Source organism: Sus scrofa, chromosome 3 (genome assembly GCF_054392235.1).
Source record: "Sus scrofa isolate SSC_HxYL_T2T_F1_AM1 chromosome 3, Sscrofa_HxYL_maternal_Yorkshire_Landrace_v2.0, whole genome shotgun sequence".
Classification (NCBI taxonomy): Eukaryota; Metazoa; Chordata; class Mammalia; order Artiodactyla; family Suidae; genus Sus; species Sus scrofa.
This window is the reverse complement of record NC_139385.1, coordinates 18151479-18169515: the sequence shown is the minus strand read 5'-3', so window position 1 is coordinate 18169515 and position 18037 is coordinate 18151479. Positions and strand designations below refer to the sequence as shown.

General features: G+C 57.5%; 2 protein-coding genes across 4 annotated transcripts; both read left to right on the top strand.

Moving 5' to 3' along the window:
• The first annotated feature begins 275 nt into the window (after positions 1-275).
• MAPK3 (mitogen-activated protein kinase 3) lies at positions 276-8240 on the top strand. Its single transcript, XM_021088019.2, has 9 exons — positions 276-464; positions 1505-1687; positions 4180-4369; positions 4550-4666; positions 4975-5089; positions 5488-5619; positions 6061-6170; positions 6254-6408; positions 7593-8240. Exons 1-8 carry the CDS (start codon positions 292-294, stop codon positions 6374-6376), a joined length of 1143 nt encoding a protein of 380 aa, XP_020943678.1. The 5' UTR covers positions 276-291; the 3' UTR covers positions 6377-6408; positions 7593-8240.
• On the top strand, positions 7700-17112 carry GDPD3 (glycerophosphodiester phosphodiesterase domain containing 3). 3 transcript variants are annotated; one of them, XM_021088020.2, is made up of 10 exons: positions 7700-9063; positions 9361-9403; positions 9640-9775; positions 9860-9905; positions 10044-10162; positions 10258-10347; positions 10622-10755; positions 13261-13320; positions 13429-13480; positions 16657-17112. In XM_021088020.2, the coding sequence occupies exons 1-10, from the start codon at positions 8925-8927 to the stop codon at positions 16795-16797; spliced, it is 960 nt and encodes a 319-aa protein (XP_020943679.2). In that variant the 5' UTR covers positions 7700-8924; the 3' UTR covers positions 16798-17112. The 3 variants fall into 3 exon arrangements, 2 of the variants coding, with proteins under 2 accessions (XP_020943679.2, XP_084873264.1); XR_014840415.1 differs by having other exon boundaries at positions 8286-9063; positions 10262-10347; XM_085017138.1 differs by having other exon boundaries at positions 8960-9063; positions 9361-9433.
• Positions 17113-18037: the final 925 nt, after the last annotated feature.

The window sequence follows — 18037 nt, the reverse complement described above, 5'->3', positions numbered from 1 at the left end:
CCCTACTGGCTGTTCTGCATTGGAGGGGGGGAGTGGGGTTCTGGACCGTCTCAGACGGCCCTGGGGAGCTTCTAGATTGACCGAGTAGACGGAGCCCACAAGTGCCAGGGACCATGGCATCCGTGCCCAGAAAGCTGGGCGCCGCTGCGGGGGGGTGGGGGTCACGTGACGGGCGCGGGGGCGGGCGGGGGCGGGGTCTGGCGCGCGCGCGGCTCCGCGGGTGACAGGGCGGGCGGGAAGGGGCGGGGCCGCCGGGGGGGGAGGCGGGCGGGCGGGAGGGGAGGAGTGGAGATGGCGGCGGCGGCGGCGGCTCAGGGGGGCGGGGGCGGGGAGCCCCGGGGAGCCGATGGGGTCGGCCCTGGGGTCCCGGGGGAAGTGGAGATAGTAAAGGGGCAGCCGTTCGACGTGGGCCCGCGCTACACGCAGCTGCAATACATCGGCGAGGGCGCGTACGGCATGGTCAGGTGAGGGGCGTTCCAGGGGAGGGGGCGTCTTAGAGGAGGGCGATCCCAGGGAGGGGTGCTGAGAGCTCTCTAAGGCCTTGGGGTCTCTGAGCATCGTGAAGCCGCAGGGGCTTCGGGAGGCTGGAGAGCGCCCCAGGGAGAGGGCCTTGGAGTGCTTTCTGGGGGAGGGGGCGCTGCCTACGATCTAAGAAGAGGGGGGCTTGGGGGGTTTTGAGGGGAACCTTCTCTAATGAAGGGAAGGGCCTCTAGGTGGGGGAGCTGTGGGGACCTTGGGCAGTCTATAGCCACAGGGCGAAGAGAAGAGAATAAGTCTTCTGGGGGAGGTCATATCCTTGGTGAAAACGGCAGGAAGGACCCTTCCCAGGGAAAGGGCGCCTGGGATCTGCCCCCCGGGAGTCGAATCTAGGAGTTTGGGAGAGAAGAGCAGAGCTCAGGGCTGGACAGGGTGGGGCAGGGCTTTGGGCCTGGGGCCAGGGACCCAGTGAGCAATGAGGGGGTCCCGGAGTGCCTTCTTGCAACTTTCAGGAGGGCTCTGTGAGTTCTCCCAGCCCCACTGGGGGCCCTGGGCCTTTGTTCATCAGGGATTAGCTCTGCTGCCCGGGAACCTCCCCCTGACACCCGCCCCTGCTGCATCCCTTCTCTCCCATCCCTCCTTCTTCCTGGATTCGCCTCCCTGTATGTCCCTCACACCTCCCGCCCCTGGCCCTGTCTTGGGTAGAGGGAGCCCATCCGGGGAAGGGGAGGATGAGGGGTGAGGGCCACTAGAATGGAAAGGGTTGAGGAGAAGGGAAGTCAGCGATCGGTCAGTCCCTTCCTCTGTTTGTGAAGTCACTGAAGGGCTGCCTGGCTGGTCCCCAGCTTTCTCCCTGGAGATCCCAGGCCTTCACAGCAGGAAGGAACCAGCATTGTTTATGACTGGCTCTGGCCAGTCTCTCCTGCTCCCTCCCCTCCCTGCCAAGGCCTGGGTGGGGCCCGCCGCCGGGCCTGGACTCCCCCCGCTTGGTAAGGCCACACCACCAACATCTCTCCGGCCCTCTCAGCTCAGCTTACGACCATGTACGCAAGACTCGAGTGGCCATCAAGAAAATCAGCCCTTTTGAGCATCAGACCTACTGCCAGCGGACCTTGCGAGAGATCCAGATCTTGCTACGCTTCCGCCACGAGAACGTCATTGGCATCCGAGACATTCTGCGGGCACCCACCCTGGAAGCCATGAGGGATGTGTATCCTTCACCTTGGCCAGACGGCTGGCCGGGCACAGCTTCAGAGCTGGGCTGGGAGAATGTTGGCTTGCTTTCTGTTTCCTTCTTCCCTACCACCCTTCCAGACAACCCCAGTTCAACAGACTTTCCAGCAGAAAGAGGCCACAAGGTGTACGAGGACCGGCCAGGCCGTGTGGCCTTGGGCAAGTCTGTTCTCTAAGCTCTGCCCCAGGAGGGGGCTGGGGAAGATGGTGTCTATGGGAGCTTTGTCTTGTGACATCTGCCGTCCTGTGACGTGACCCAGCCTCTGCCCACAGTCAGTTCTTTTGTTTAACAGAGGGCGATTCTTTCTTGCCTGGGTCCTCGGACTCGAAGGAAGAAAAGTGCCCCCTTTTTTGAGGGCCTACTATGAGTCTGGGTGCATTGTGCACCGAGTGCGTCGACATTTCTTAATCTGACCCCCAGCTGCCCTCTGCGCTGGGGCTCATCAGCCCCATTTCAAAGAGGAGGAGACTGAGGCTCAGAAAGGCCAACGTCAGGTGCCTGTGGCTGCCTCCACCCTTCCCCCAGATGAGAACCTGTCCTCCTGTCTCTGGGACTTCCCGCTTAGATCCCCACCCTGATCCCCCGTGGACTTGCACCTTGCCCAGGGAGGGTCAGCCTTGCCTTCGTTGCCCTCCCCCCATTGCCACTTTCCTAGCTTGTTGTCCACTTCCTGCCTGGCACTGTTAGCAGCTCGTAACACCCATTGCCTCTCCCCTACCCCACCCCCCAGTCCCAGTCCTCCACCCAAGAGTGGGGATTTGTACTGCAGTGTCTGCAGCCCCCACCACAAAGTGTGGGCAGGAAATCTCCATGCTTACCCCCAGCTTCCCGTGTGACCTTAACCAAGTCACTGCACCTTGCTGGGCTTCCTTATCTTTAAAACAGGGGAAGTTGCCGTCGTGGCTCGGCGGTAACAAACTCCACCAGTATCCAGGAGGATGCGAGTTCGATCCCCGGCCTCAGTGGGTTGGGGATCCAGCATTGTCATGAGCTGTGGTGTAGGTCGCAGACTCGGCTCGGATCCCGCGTGGTTGTGGCTGTGGCTGTGGCATGGGCTGGCAGCTGCAGCTCCCATTCTTCCCCTGGCCTGGGAACTTCCATATGCTGCAGGTGTGGCCCTAAAAAGCAGAAAGAAAAAACAACAACAAACAACACAGCAGGGTTGGTCCGGGATGTTCTCAGAAGGCCCTTTTGAGGCCGATTCTGACAGTCCTAATTTATTCTTCCAGAAACAAGTCATGTGACATTTCTTTATGTTTAATCTGTTTTATCTTAGGATCTAAAAGGACTCATACCCCTCGATCTTCGGGTGTATGGCCAAGCACCCTGAGTAGGAGCCTGCTGTTGGGGGTTTCTCCTCATTTGTCTTGCACAAACCATGCCCAGAAGGCAGGCATTTATTTTTAAGCAAACATGTATTGCATGCCAGATGGTGTTCATACAGTATCTCATTTAACCTTCTCAACAGCCGTGCGGCTCAGGCTTTTATAACAGCCATACTAGTTTATGTTTGCCAAGCACTTAAAACATGCCTGGCGCTGGCTGGTGCTCCACGTGGATCATCTCAGCTTATCTCTACAACCCTCTCTAAAGAACAATTCCTTTTTTGTTTGTTTGTTTGTTTTTTGGCCACACCAGTGGCGTGTGGAAGTTCCCAAAGCAGGGATCGACTCCAAGCCACAGCTGCAACCCACATGGCACCTGGGGTGACCCTGGGTCCTTAACCTGCTGTGCCACAGCGGGAACTCCTCTAAAGAAGAGTTCTTTTCCCTACTTTACAGATGCGGAAATAGAGGCATAGATGCGTCAAGGTCATAAGACCCATTAGCAGTGGAGGAGGGATTGAGATGCTGGCAGGTGACCTCCAGAGCTGATGCTCTTTTTTTTTTTGCATTTTAGGGCCGCACCCACAGCATATCAAGGTTCCCGGCCCAGGGGTCGAATCAGAGCTGCAGCTGCCGGCCACAGCCCACGGTAATGCCACATCTGAGCTGCATCTTCAACCTACACCACAGCTCACGGCAATGCCAGATCCTTAACCCACTGAGGCGAAGCCAGGGATTGAACCCGCATCCTCATGGATCCAGGTCGGGTTCCTTAACCACTGAGCCACAAAGGGAACTCCCCAGAGCTATTGTTCTTAACTGTGACGCTCTCCTGCCTCCCGCAGTGTATTGTCCTCCCTTTCCCAGTAGGGAAACGGAAGCCACGTAACTGAAGTGCTTTGCTCAGGGGTCACCAGCTGAGCGCCAGCAGAGGTCTTGAGCCCACCTGCTGAGTATGAGCCTTGCTCATATAAGCTGGCAGGTCTTTAAGTTAGGGTTAGGGTTAGGGTTAGCTGGCAGGTCTTTAAGTCCCAGGGGCATCAGCTGGAGGGGCGCATCCTAGTCACCAGAGCCTGTTTTTCTTAACCAAGTGCCACCTGCCGCCCCCACCTGGGGGGGGGGAATCTCTGGTACCACCTGCAGCTACATTGTGCAGGACCTGATGGAGACAGACCTGTACAAGTTGCTCAAAAGCCAGCAGCTGAGCAACGACCACATCTGCTACTTCCTCTACCAGATCCTGCGGGGCCTCAAATACATCCACTCCGCCAACGTGCTCCACCGGGATTTAAAGCCCTCCAACCTGCTCATCAACACCACCTGCGACCTTAAGGTCAGAGGGTTGGGTGCCCATCCTGCCCCTGGGTCTCAGGCTTCCCGGTGACCCGTAGCACCCAGGGGTGGCAGAGCATCACGAGCAAAGGGAACCGCACGGGCAGCGGCATGGCCCTGTGACTGCTTGGGCCCAGGCGGTCTTGAGCCCCGAGCTTTAGCAGCCTGGGTTGCCTTCCAGATCTGTGACTTTGGCCTTGCCCGGATCGCGGATCCCGAGCATGACCACACTGGCTTCTTGACGGAATATGTGGCCACGCGCTGGTACCGGGCCCCAGAGATCATGCTTAACTCCAAGGTAGCCCCCCCGCCCCCACAACCCATGAAGTGAAAGGGCCGGGTTCCAGAAAGCCCTGGAGTCGCCTCTGAGCCAGGCACTGACATCCCCCGCGCCCGTATGCAGGAAGTCCACCTCCCGGGCCTTGTCACCTCATTCTGGTTCTTGGGAACAAAACTGCAGATTAGCTTCTCTGGGCCTCTGCCCTCTGCCTCCCTGGCTGGCCTTGAACCTAGATTTCAGGGATGGGGGCGGGAGGTGGCTTGGCCCAAACAGCAGGGCCCTGTTGAGACTGGGGTGGGAGCCTGCCACTTTCTCCTCCTCCCCAGGGCTACACCAAGTCCATAGACATTTGGTCTGTGGGCTGCATTCTGGCTGAGATGCTCTCCAACCGGCCTATCTTCCCGGGCAAGCACTACCTGGACCAGCTCAACCACATTCTGGGTGAGGGGGGGCCTGGCCAGCTGGGTCGGGGCGGGGGATTAGCCTATTGGAGGTGAGATTTCTTTAAAGGTCAGGGTCAGTGTCCGAGAGTCTGTGAGAGGCAGGTCGGGGGGACCACGGTGTGTGCAGCCCCTTGAGCATTTCACAGTATTTCACTTGAGAGTGTCCCCCTTGGATAGATGGGAACAGCAAGACTACATCTGCCCCACACTTAGGAAAAGCTAGAGCTGGGATTTGAACCTAGGGCTGCCCAGAGCCAGACCTCTTGCTCTTTGCCAGCGCAGTATCGGCTGTGAGATAATTGTCGTCCTCGAGTAAGTTGGTGGGAGCGTTTGTTCTTGGCTCCTTTCGTTCCCAGAAGGAATAGGCTGCTCACCGGGTCACCTGCTTACCCACAGGTATCCTGGGCTCCCCATCCCAGGAGGACCTGAATTGTATCATCAACATGAAGGCCCGAAACTACCTGCAGTCTCTGCCCTCCAAGACCAAGGTGGCCTGGGCCAAGCTTTTCCCCAAGTCGGACCCCAAAGGTGAGAGAAGCGTGGGAGCCAGTGTGTGTTTGGTAAAAACTGGGTGCATGGAGTTCCTGTCGTGGCTCAGTGGTTAATGAATCTGACTAGGAACCATGAGGTGGCGGGTTCGATCCCTGGCCTCGCTCAGTGGGTTAAGGAGCCGGCGTTGCCAGGAGCTGTGGTGTAGGTCGCAGACGCGGCTCAGATCCCGAGTTACTGTGAGCTGTGGCGTAGGCCAACAGCTACAGCTCTGACTGGACCCCTAGCCTGGGAACCTCCATATGCCGCAGGTGCGGCCCTAGAAAAGGCAAAAAGACAAAAAAAACCTGGGTGCAGGGGAAAGTACATGAGCCCTGCAGCTGCCTGAGTAGACAGGCCGCTGGACACAGAGAAGCAAAGTAATGCTTCTGGGAGCTCCTCTGGCCCTCCCTTTGACCCCTGACCCCTGCCCTTCCCTAGCTCTTGACCTGCTGGACCGGATGTTGACCTTTAACCCCAACAAACGGATCACAGTGGAGGAAGCACTGGCTCATCCTTACCTGGAGCAGTACTACGACCCAACAGATGAGGTGGGCCAGCCAGAGAGGCAGGCCGGATGGGTGGGCACCCCTGGGTCCCTGTCCTGAGCCTCCCCGCCTCTTTGCCACCTCAGCCAGTGGCCGAAGAGCCTTTCACCTTCGACATGGAGCTGGATGATCTACCCAAGGAGCGGCTGAAGGAACTCATCTTCCAGGAAACAGCCCGCTTCCAGCCCGGAGGGCTGGAGGCCCCCTAACCTGGACAGATGCCTCTGCTCTCTGGGGCCTGGTGAGTGCCCCGCAACCACCCACGCCCAGAATCCCCCTGAGAGTAGGGCGCCCAGCAGGCCCCCACGCAGTCCCAAGCTTTCCCATATCCACAAGCCACAGGTGTGGTGGCAACAGAAGGACCAGAGCCAGCCTCGTCCACAGACCCGGTGGTCCCCTCCGGCCCCACACGTCTCCCATCTATCAACCCCCTGGCAACTCCAGCCCCAGCGAGCGTTCAGAGGTCACTGAGGGCCCCTCCCACCCATCATGGAGCAGAACCAGGCTTTGGCTCCCCTTGGACGGGCAGAGAGGCAGGTGGAGCAGTAATTGCTTTGGGAGGAGCTGCCAGCACCCAGCCTGACCCATATATGCCAGGCCTTTTCACACTTAGTATCAGGTCAGCAGTTCACATACCTGTGGGGGACCCTGCCGGGCCTCCCCCCACCCCCACTCTTCTCTAGTTTCCCTTCTGTCCCAGGCCAGCTGCGGCCTGATAGCAGAAGGCGGACACCCCCGCGTTCAAGGCCCGGCTCTGATGCGTAATAAGGGCTGCTTGATCTTGCGCAAGACACCTCACCCTCCTCCACCTCAGTTTCCTGGAGACAGTCCTGATAAGGAGAGCAAACACCTCCCAAGCGCCACGCATTTAGCAAAGAGGTTCCCGTGTGTTCACTCACCAGTCCTTAGAGCAGTACCTTGAACCGGGTGCTCCTGGTTAGCCCCATTCCCAGATAAGGAAACCCAGCCGCATCCCACTCGGCTGCGCAGATAACATGAGGGGAGCTGAGGTCAGGGCTCCGGCAGGCTGGTGGGGGACACGGCTCGGATGGTCAGGGTCGGAAAATGAGACACATGAACACGGGGCGATCTCGACAGGGCTCTCTACTTCTGCAGAAGGGCGCGGGCGCTCAAAAAGCACGTGCAGAGAAGAAAAGACCCTCCCAATTGACCCCTAACGCAGGGGATGTACCCTCCCCCTTTCCATGGGTCAGGTCAGGGTGCCCATCCTTCTTGCTTGGCTACTTTGAAACAAATTGTTCCTGGGAGGCGGGGTCTCAGGAAGGTGTGTCAGCCCAAACCCGAGCAAGATGGAGCAACCATGGAGCAACCGAGATTTCCTGTGATAGAAAAGTCATTATATTACTTTCCACAGGTTCATGGTTTCTAATTAATGGTTCCTCTCCTGCCTGCCTTTTTGTTTAGGCCCTGCCTCCTGCCTGCCCCTCCCCTGCCGGACTGTTAGAAAATGGACCCAGAGCCCAGCCCAGATCACCCCCCCAGGCGACAGCCAGCCCAGGTTCGGGGCGGGGGCAGAGGGTGGGCCTGGCCACCTCCCCTTGCTTAGCTCAGGCGTCCTGCTTCAGGCAGGCTGATGCACCCTCCCCGCCTCCCAGGACCTGAGGGGCTCAGGTGGCCCCAAAGCAAATTTCCCCCTGCTGCTGCTCAGCCTCCGCCTGCCCCCCCCCCGCCCCACCCCCAGCTATCCCAATCCCTGGTAGTTCTGGAATCCAAGGGCTCTGGCTGCCCCAGGACCTACTGAGGTGAGGGGGGTGGGGCAGAGAGGACCCTGAGTAGGGACTCAGGGCCAGCCCTGCCCCGCTTGCCTCATTAAAGCCACACCCCATGTCCCCTGAAGGAACATTCCTAAGGCTCAAGGGCTAGTATCCCGGAGGAGCAGGGCCCCGGCCTAAGCCCCTTCTCCCCCCCCCAACCAAGCTGCCACGTCTAACGTCCCCGCTGCTTCTGTGTGTGGGTGAACAGAAGTGGAGGTGGGGGCCCCTGGAGCGCCCAGCGCCCCCGCCCACCCCCGTGCCTGTATCTAATATATAAATATAGAGATGTGTATACGGATGGCCCTGGTCTGTCTGTGTTTGCCGTCGCCCGGACCCTACCCCTTGCTGCCTGGGGGATGGACTCTCCCGCCCAGCCGCCCGCTTCCCATCTGTGGCTTTACCGGGCGGGTGGCACAGTGGCCTTGGGCTCCCCCGCTGGCCAGGGTTAAGGATGGGAGTGGAAGGCGTTCCAGATGCCTAGACAGAGTGGGCTCAGTTTCCCCCTTAGTCACTCTCCTGCCCCCTCTCTCGTGACTTCCGGTGTCCAACAGGCTGGGAGTGATTCTAGAGTGACTCAGGGACACCCACTGCACCTCCGGATTCCCTGGAAAGGGCGAGGGGCCGGATGGTGTACACCCCGAGGCCACACGCCTCAGCGGGAGGGGGAGTGTTGTTGCAGAGCTGGTGTAGGGCGGGGGGAAGGTGAGGGGACACACACACCTGGTTCCCCCAGTGTGATCTCGCAGAGAGGGACACTGGGCAAGCGTGAAGGACCTGGGGTACGAGGACCAGAGCTGCCGGGCCTCTCCTCCTGCCTCTACCCCATCCCCAGCGGAGCCCTGCAGCCTGGCCCCGGGCCAGCAGCAGGCTCAGCAGGTCCCAAGGGGTGTGGTGGAGCCAGCCTACATCAGCCAGGCAGTCGGCAGAGTCCATCGGGAACGGCTGAGCTCGTGGCAGCCGGAGTCCGGAGAGTGGCGCGGCCATGAGCCCTCTGCTGTACTACGCCCTGCCCGCCCTGGGCAGCTATGTCATGCTCTCCATCTTCTTCCTGCGCCGACCCCGCCTGCTGCACACACCGTGGGCTCCAGCCTTCTATCCCCGCCTGGGAGCCCACCGGGGAGGTGAGTTGGACCAGGGTAGGCATGGGGCAGGAGGCGGTGGCAGGGGGGGGTGCTCCTGAGGATGGAGAGAGGGTAGCAAGACAGGTGCCAGGGTGGACAGCAGAGAGAGGGCTAGGTCGTCCAAAGGGCAGGATGAGAAAAGGAGAGCAGAGTTCAAGGGAGGCGGAAGGCCAGACGGCAGGGCGGAAGAGGGCAGAAGAGGCCCTGCAGCCTGAACTGACGGGAAAGTGCAGGGAGGGAAACGGGGGAGAGGCAGGGGTCAGGGCCCCAGGAACCCACCCTAGCTGCCTCGTGCAGGATCTGGAGAGCGCCTGGAGAACACCATGGAGGCCATGGAGAAGTGAGTCTGCCTGCCGGGCCGAGCTGCTGGGTAAGGCTGGGCCAGCTGTGCCAGGCCTGACACCAAGGGATGCTGTTCTTCCTGGTCTGAGTGACTGGAGCCCCCTGGAGGTGTGCAGGACACAGCCTGCACATCTGGCCTGAACTGCCTGCCCACATGCCCCTAAACCTCCCCCGCCACCCTGTCATCTGGTCCAGCCCCATCCCTCTGCCCCTCATGGATCTCTGCTTCTGTAGCTCCATGGCCCAGAGAGCTGACCTCCTAGAGCTCGACTGCCAGCTGACCCGGGATGGCGTGGTGGTGGTGTCACATGACAAGAACCTGTCCCGCCAGTCAGGCGTGAATAGGGATGTGAGCAGCCTGGACTTTGAGGTGGGCCTTGCCCCCCCCACCATACCCAGAAAGCCCCCACACCCCCATGCACACCTCCTGGTGACAATCCCCTGCCCTCCCTAGGAGCTGCCCCTCTACAAGGAAGAGCTGGAGGTTTTCTTCTCACCAGGTGAGAGCGTGGGCTGCCCGCCACAGGCTGAGCCAGCGGGAGCTGGGGGCACGGCCTCAAGCTCCTGCCCTCTCTTCTCCTCCTGGATCACCCCCAGCCCACCCATCCTCCTCTGATCCTTCTCCCCGCAACTCCCAGGCCACTTCGCACACGGCTCAGACCGGCACATGGTCAGGCTGGAGGACCTGTTCCAGAGGTTCCCGCGGATGCCCATGAGCGTGGAGGTCAAAGAGCAAAATGAAGAGCTTATTCGCAAGGTGGTGCTGCGGGCAGAGGGGCACCGAGGGCCCAGGGTTGGCCCCGACTCCCCCCCATCATCTCCTCCTCCTCCTCCTCCTCCTCCTCCTCCCAGATAGCAGGCCTGGTGAGGCGCTTTGATCGCAGTGGAATCACCATCTGGGCCTCGGAGAAGAGCGCGATCATGAAGAAATGCAAGGCCGCTGTGAGTGCCCGGGCCCTCCCTGTGCCCACGGCCCCTCCGTGGGTCTAGGCCAGAGGGCTGTGCAGGTCCTGGAGGAGCCCTGAGCAGGGTCTCCGAGGACGGGATTTAGAGAAGAGGGGGTGCAGGGAGAGGGTGTGTGCTAAGGCATGTCAGAGGGACAGGGAGGGGACTCTTGGCCCGGGATGCTGGGCCAAGATGTGGCTTTGATCCTGGGCGGTAAGGTTTCCCCCAAATGTCCAGACATTCCCCCTTCCCTCTTCCCCCTGCCTCCCAGAACCCCGAGATGCCCATCTCCTTCACAATGAGCCGAGGATTCTGGGTGCTGCTGCTCTATTACCTGGGGCTGCTGCCCTTCGTCCCCATCCCCGAGAAGTTCCTCATCTGTTTTCTGCCCACCATTATCAACAGGTACATCTGGGGTCCCCGTCTCCCTTCAGGCATCTGTCCTCAGAAACTATCCCCCTACCCCCCCAAGCCACCCCCAGCCTCCAACCTTATAGTGCAGGGAGGGTCCCCTATGGAGCAGGGGATCCAGTGTCCCCAGCTCCCTGGCTCCCCTCAAGGATCACCCCCAGGATCTTCTGAAGATAGTGGTTTTTGGTTTTGGTTTTTTTGCCTTTTCTAAGGCCACTTCCCCCGGCATATGGAGGTTCCCAGGCTAGGAGTCCAATCGGAGATGTAGCCGCTGGCCTACACCAAAGCCACAGCAACGCGGGATCCAAGCCGTGTCTGCAACCTACTCCACAGCTCACGGCAACGCCGGATCCTTAACCCACTGAGCAAGGGCAGGGACCGAACCCGAAACCTCATGGTTCCTAGTCGGACTTGTTAACCACGGCGCCACAACGGGAATGCCTGAAGATAGTGGTTTTTGGAGTTCCCTGATGGCCTAGTGGATTAAGGGTCTGGCATTGTTGCAACTGTGGCTCGAATTCAGTCCCTGGCCCAGGAACTTCCACATGCTTTGGGCACAGCCAAAAAAAAAAAAAGAGTTGTTCTCAGCTAGCGTTCATTAATACTAAGGGGTCCATGAACCCCCTGAAATTCTATGCAAATGGGTGTTAACGTGGATGGAGTTTTAGGACAAGGGTTCATTTGTTCACTCCTTCCCCAAATATTTATTGAATCCCTATTGTTTCAGGTGCACTTACATTAGTAAATAAGACCAATGTGGGAGCTCCTGTTGTGACTCAGCCGTAAGGAACCCAACTGGTGTCCATGAGGATGTGGGTTTGATCCGTGGCCCGGCTCAGTGCGTTAAAGGAACCGGCATGGCTGTGAGCTGGGGTGTAGGTTGCAGACCTGGCTTGGATCTGGTGTGGCTGTCTGTGGCTGCGGTGTAAGCCAGCAGCTGCAGCTCTGACTGGACCCCTAGCCTGGGACCTTCCATATGCCTTGAGTATGGCCCTAAAAAGACAAAACAAACAAACAAACAAACAAACAATGTGGGTGGGGTAAGGTACTCCGTGAACTTAACAGTCTGAATGGGGAGACAGGTATTTATTTATCAATTATAGCACCAGTCTCTGGCTCAGGCAGGCATTTTCCTGCTGGGAGACAAGGATTAACAAAGTAGCAGCTGGACAACTGTATCAGGAATTTTGATACTTCACAGGCTCTCAGGGTGGGACTCTCCCTTTGCTTTCTGAGATGTTCTCTGTGGCCGCCCCCCTGCTTCCTGCTCCCCTGTGTTGTCCTGAGGGAAGCACCCAGCCGGCTGCCACCAGCCCTTGCTACAAAGAGATCATTATACTACAGAGCTGGGTGTACACAGCTTCCTGTGCAGGGTTTGCAAGGTGTTTTCACATCCTTGAGTTGATTTGAGCCTTACCTTGCGGCACCTCCAGGAGATACAGGAATCACAACACCTCTCCCCATCCCCCACAGTACCCATGGAGGATCTGAGGCTCAGAGAGGTTCTGTGATTTGCCAAGGTCACACAGCAGTGCTTGCCTTGGGATGCTGTAAAAACCTCTCAAGTCTCCCCTGGAAGTGGGACAACTAAGTGCTGCCTGGTGTCAGGAAGTTAGTCAGACCCAACCAGGAGGACCTCCAGGCTGTGTACCCAGTTTGGGAAGCAAGCTGGGTCTTAGGAAGTTCCCGTTGTGGCTCAGCAGCAAGGAGCCTGACTAGTATCCATTAGGATGCAGGGTCGATCCCTGACCTCGGTCAGTGGGTTAAGGATCCGGCGTTGCCGGGAACTGTGGTGTAGGTCGCAGATGAGGCTCAGATCCTGAGGGGCTGTGGCTGCTGTATAGGCCTGCAGGGGTAGCTGCCATTTGATCCCCAGCCTGGGAACTTCCATATAACGCAGGTGCAGCCCTAAAAAGCAAAAAAAAAAAAAAAAAAAAAAAAGCTGGGTCCTGGCCCTGGCCCCACCATGAAGTTGCTGCGTGACCTCAGGCACGTCACTTTAGTTCTCCAGGACTCAGTTTCTTTTTAGGGCCGCACCCGTGGCATGTGGAGGTTCCCAGGCTAAGGGTCTAATCAGAGCTCCAGCTGCCAGCCTACACCAGAGCCACAGCAACATGGGATCCAAGCCGCATCTGTGACCTACACCACCGCTCACAGCAACGCCGGATCCTTAACCCACCGAGCAAGGCCAGGGATCAAACCCGCGTCCTCATGGATGCTAGTCGGGTTCACTAACTGCTGAGCCATGACAAGAAGTCCTCAGTTTCTTTTTCTATAAAACAGTGAGCAGAGGGTGCACCCTCAGAGCAGGGAGTCAAGGATAGGGGAGTAGGAGGTCACCAAGCAATGGGTGACTTGTTCCTCTGGGCAACGGTAAAGGTCCTTCTAGAGGGAACAGAGTTACCCTGGGCCGGGGGGGGGGTCACTACCACCCCACCCCACCCCACCCTGTGACACAGAGAGACCCAAGGGGCTGATCACGATGCCACCTCCCCACAGGACCTACTTCCCGTTCTCCTGCTCTGGGCTGAATCAGCTGGCGGCTGTGGTTTCCAAATGGTGAGATGGGCGAGGAGGCTGGGTGGAGTGTCCCCACAGAGACCCACCCCTGGCCTCCTTAGTCCCCTCTCATCATGGCCTTTGCCACCCACACCCCCTCCCCCCCAGGTTCATCATGAGGAAAAGTCTGATCCGACACCTGGAGCAGCGAGGCGTGCAGGTGAGCCAGTGGGGTGTCCACAGTGTGGGCGCAGCATGGCGTCCCAGTCCCAGCTCTGCCACTGACTGGTTGGGTCACTTGGGCAGGTCACCTTCTGAGTCTCGGTTTTTCATCTGTAAACGGGGATCATGGTATTTTCACTCTTCTGGATGTGGAGCTGGTACTCTGTAAGGGCTTCGTAAAGGCTATAGCCATTGTGATGACAGTGGTGGGCTGAACTGTCCTGATCCCTGACAAGCGGGGCTGGGAAGAGGCCAGAGAAGAGAAAGATCAGAACAGCCCACCCTCTCCCCTTCCCCTCCCTGAGCATCAGCTCTGACCAGCTCTTTTTTTTTTTTTTGCTTTTTTAGGGCTGCACCTGCAGCATATGAAGTTTCCAGGCTAGGGGTCAAATCGGAGCTGTAGCTGCCTGTCTATGCCACAGCCACAGCCACAGCCACATGGGGTCTGAGCCGCATCTGCAACCTATGCTACAGCACAGGGCAATGCCAGATCCTTAACCCCCTGAGCAAGGCCAGGGATCGAACCCGCATCCTCATGGATACTAGTCTGATGCTTAACCCTCTGCGCCACAATGGGAACTCATGACCAGCTCATTTAATTAGCAAACCTTTACTGAGAACTGACTGCGTTGAGAACATAGGTCCAGGCACTGTGGTCCCGGAGAAGGAGCAGGGAGCCTGTGATCAAGGGCGGCGGAGGACAGGAGGCAGGTGTGGACAGAAAGGAAACAGAGTGCCATGGTCTTCAGGGTCTGAGAAGGCCTCCTTCTGGAAGAAGTGAGGAGCTGGCTCGTGGGGAGGAGAGAGGGAGAGCACCCATCAGGCAGGAGGCTCGGCACGTGGGAAGGCCACGGGGAGCAAGAGGCCAGCAGAGGAACTGACAGGGGTTCCATCAGGCTGCAGCCTGGAAGAAGTGGCACCAGGGGAGCTGGAGCGGGGGCTGCGGCAGACAGCCGGCAAACCTCAGCAAGGATCCTGGGCTCCAGCCAGAAGGGAAGGGAAGCTTTTTAAGGGGCTTAAAGCAGGGAAGAGACCTGATCCAGCTGAGGCTCGTCCAGCCACCATGTGGAGAAGAGACCGTGGGGACCAGTGTGGAAGCAGAGCCTCTGGGAGGCTGATGCTGCCACTGATAGGCATGGAGCTTAGGTGGCAGCATGGGGGATGGATGGAAGGGCTAAGTTACAGACAGGCCCGGACTGGGCTGCTGATTGGATGTGGGGGTGAGTGAGGCATGAGGGTGACAGCGCTCTTTCAGATCAGCCCTCCAGCTCTGTGGGTCTTTACCACAACTCTGGCAGGTTGGACCATTGCTCTCATTGGTCAAATTAAGAAGCTGAGAAGAGAGTTCCTGCTGGGTGCAGTGGGTTAAGAATCTGACTGCAGCAGCTCTGGTCTTCTCAAGAGACGGGGGTTCAATCCCCAGCCCAAGCACAGTGGGTTAAAGTATCAGGTGTTGCCACAGCTACAGCACAGCTCGCAGAGGCAGCTCAGATTTGATCCCTGGCCCGGGAACTTCCTTATACTGCGGGTGCAGCCATTAAAAAAAAAAAAAGGGGGAGGGAGTTCCTGTTGTGGCGCAGCGGAAATGAATCTGACTCGTATCCATGAGGATGCAGGTTTGATCCCTGGCCTCGCTCAGTGGGTTAAGGATCTGGCATTGCCGGGAACTGTGGTGTAGGTCAAAGACGGGGCTCAGATCCTCTGTTGCTGTGGCTGTGGTGTAGGCCGGCACCTACAGCTCGGATTCAACCCCTAGCCTGGGAACTTCCATATGCTTCAGGTGCAGTCCTTAAAAAACAAAAAGCAAAAAAAAAAAAAAAAGTTCCTGTTGTGGCGCATGGAAATCAGCGGTGTCTTAGCAGCACTGGGGCACAGGTTCGATCTCTGGCCAGCACAGTGGGTTAAGGATCAAGCATTGCCATGGCTAGGGCTTAGGTTGTAACTGTGGCTCTGAGCTGATCCCTGGCCCGGGAGCTCCATATGCCGCTGGGCGGCCAAACAAGAAAAAAAAGGGAAGAAACTGAGAGGTCCATTGAGTGACTTAGCCCTGGGTTCAGATAACATCTCCACCTACTTCAGTGCCCGTGGGGGAGGACCTAGGAGGCAGGGAAGATGCAGAGCAGCAGCAGATACGGGCAGGTTGGATGGTATTGGCAGGCTGGGAAACATTCCACAGTCAGCTTTCCAGGGTAAAAAAAGCCTGTGATTTGTGTTCTTGTTCCTTTTAAGGGCTGTACCTGCAGCATATGGGGGTTCCCGGGCTAGGGGTAGAATCAGAGCTGCAGCTGCCGGCCTGCACCACAGCCGCAGCAACACTGGATCCAACTCACAGGGACCTACTCCACAGCTCATGGCATCCTTAACCCACTGAGGAGGCCAGGGATCGAACCCACATCCTCGTAGATACTAGTCAGGTATCAATACTTAACCCGCTGAGCCACAACGGGAACTCCAAAAAGCCCTTGATTTGAACATGAGATAATTTCCCTGCTGTATATACTCCCACCTTGGCCAATGTCAGGCCCCACCCTGAAATCACTGAATAGAGTTAAGAGATGTGTGGGAATTCCCATCACAGCTCAGCAAAAAATGAATCTGATTAGCATCCATGAGGACGCAGGTTCGATCCCTGGCCTCGCTCAGTGAGTTAAAGATCGGGCATTGCTGTGAGCTGTGGTATTGCAGAGGCAGCTCAGATCTGGCATTGCTGTGGCTGTGGTGTAGGCCAGCAGCTACAGCTCTGATTCGACCCCTAGCCTGGGAACCTCCATACGCCTCAGGTTTAGCCCTAGAAAGACCAAAAAAAAAAAAAAAGAGGTGTGTGGTAGCATACCATTATATAGTATTTCCATCTTCTACATTCGATAGATGCAGATAACTTCTAGAACCTAGGTAATAGTAAAATGTAGTAAAATAATTAAGGACTGATGAATTTTGAGTATTTGTTACCTTTGCTTTTAATATAATTTACTGGCTTGTAAGTTTGAATAATTTCATACTTCATTATGGCTGTGTTTGATAACCAATTTGCAAAGTTCTGGACATGTCACGACCAGCGCCATCACCCCACTGCTGGGAGGCCTCCACAGAGGAGGAGAGCTCCCAGCCTATGGATATAAGGCCAGGTGCCAGGTAAAGTTGTTGGAAAACTCCAAGCCCCTCTCTCCCCACTAGGTGATATTTTGGTGCCTTAATGAAGAGTCTGATTTCGAAGCGGCCTACGGCCTGGGAGCCACTGGCATCATAACTGATTACCCGACAGCCCTTAGGCGCTACCTGGACAACCACAGACCTGGACAACCACCGGCCTCCTAACCCAGAGGTCCTCACCGGCTCCTCTTTTTCTTTTTTGGTTTTTTTTAGGGCTGCACCTGCGGCACATGGAAGTTCCCAGGCTAGGGGTGAAATCAGAGCTACAGCCACGGCACACAACCCCACAGCCACAGCAACGCAGGATCTGAGCCCCATCTGCGACCTACACGGCTCAGGGCTATGCCGGATCGAACACTGGACAAGGCTAAGGGATCGAACCTGCATCCTCATGGATACTACTGGGATTCATTTCCGCTGCGCCACAATAGGAACTCCCCCCTCCTCTATTTCTCTTCCTCAATAAATATTTTCTTCTCAGGCATGTCTCTATGCTTAGGAGTTGGGAGGAGCGGAGCGATCCTAGAAAACTACAAAGATGGCAGCCTGAAGCCCAAGAGGCCAGCTGAGGGCCAGAGTCTGAGGCCCTAACCATCCCGACCCACTGGTTTCACCGCATTCCAGATCCAGAGTAATGCCACACCCCATGCCAACCTGGCCTCCACTCTCCTCAGGAATGTCCCTTGCAAGGCCCCCTGCCCCTCCAGAGCCACAGACAAGGCTTCCATTCTCCTGAGGCCATTAAGAGGCCCAGACGCAACAGCAAGGCATCTGACTTGCCCCTGTGAGCCGCCTCACCTGGCTTCAGAGGGTGGGCATGGCTGGCCCAGCTGATCCCTCAGTCATTCCAAACTTCCATTCCCAAGTCTAATCCAGAAGCTTCTCAAATTCCTCAACCCTCTCCAGCCCTGCTACCCGATTCATTTAATGAATCACATATTGCACATAGGTTACTGATGACTTTAGGCCGGGTTGGATACTAAGGCCAATACAGGGAACAAAACAAGTCTAGGGTGGGGAACACATGTTTAAATAGACATTTTGACAATGTCTGAGAAAGGGAAAGACACCTAAAACAGCCTGAATGGGCAGGGCATCGGAGGGGGGGGCTGCCTGGAGGAGGTGAGGCACACCAGCAGCAATCGCTTGTCCCTGAGGCTCTGGCTCAAAGGGGTCTGGCACAGGTGGGCACCTGTCCGTCCAAGAGTCTGTCTGTGGTGCTATGGCAAGAAGCCAGGAATCCAACCAAAGCGAGAATCCCCACTTTGCCTCTTACTAACTGGATACTTTGGAAAGCTGCCAGACCTCTGTGGACCTCAGTTCCCCGGTAACGTGGGAACTGTAGCAGCAGCTGTCTCCAGGGATTGCTGTGGGGATTAAGAGAGTGGGGCACGGGCGGGGGGTA

What these genes read in the sequence shown, in the direction of transcription:
- GDPD3 (XM_021088020.2), top strand. Translation starts at nt 8,925, where the DNA reads ATGAGCCCTCTGCTGTACTACGCCCTGCCCGCCCTGGGCAGCTATGTC. An exon ending in ACCATGGAGGCCATGGAGAA is followed by an intron (nt 9,404 to 9,639) that starts GTGAGTCTGCCT and finishes CTGCTTCTGTAG; the next exon opens with CTCCATGGCCCAGAGAGCTG. An exon ending in TGGAGCAGCGAGGCGTGCAG is followed by an intron (nt 13,481 to 16,656) that starts GTGAGCCAGTGG and finishes TCTCCCCACTAG; the next exon opens with GTGATATTTTGGTGCCTTAA.
- MAPK3 (XM_021088019.2), top strand. Translation starts at nt 292, where the DNA reads ATGGCGGCGGCGGCGGCGGCTCAGGGGGGCGGGGGCGGGGAGCCCCGG. An exon ending in GGCGCGTACGGCATGGTCAG is followed by an intron (nt 465 to 1,504) that starts GTGAGGGGCGTT and finishes CGGCCCTCTCAG; the next exon opens with CTCAGCTTACGACCATGTAC. An exon ending in ACACCACCTGCGACCTTAAG is followed by an intron (nt 4,370 to 4,549) that starts GTCAGAGGGTTG and finishes GTTGCCTTCCAG; the next exon opens with ATCTGTGACTTTGGCCTTGC.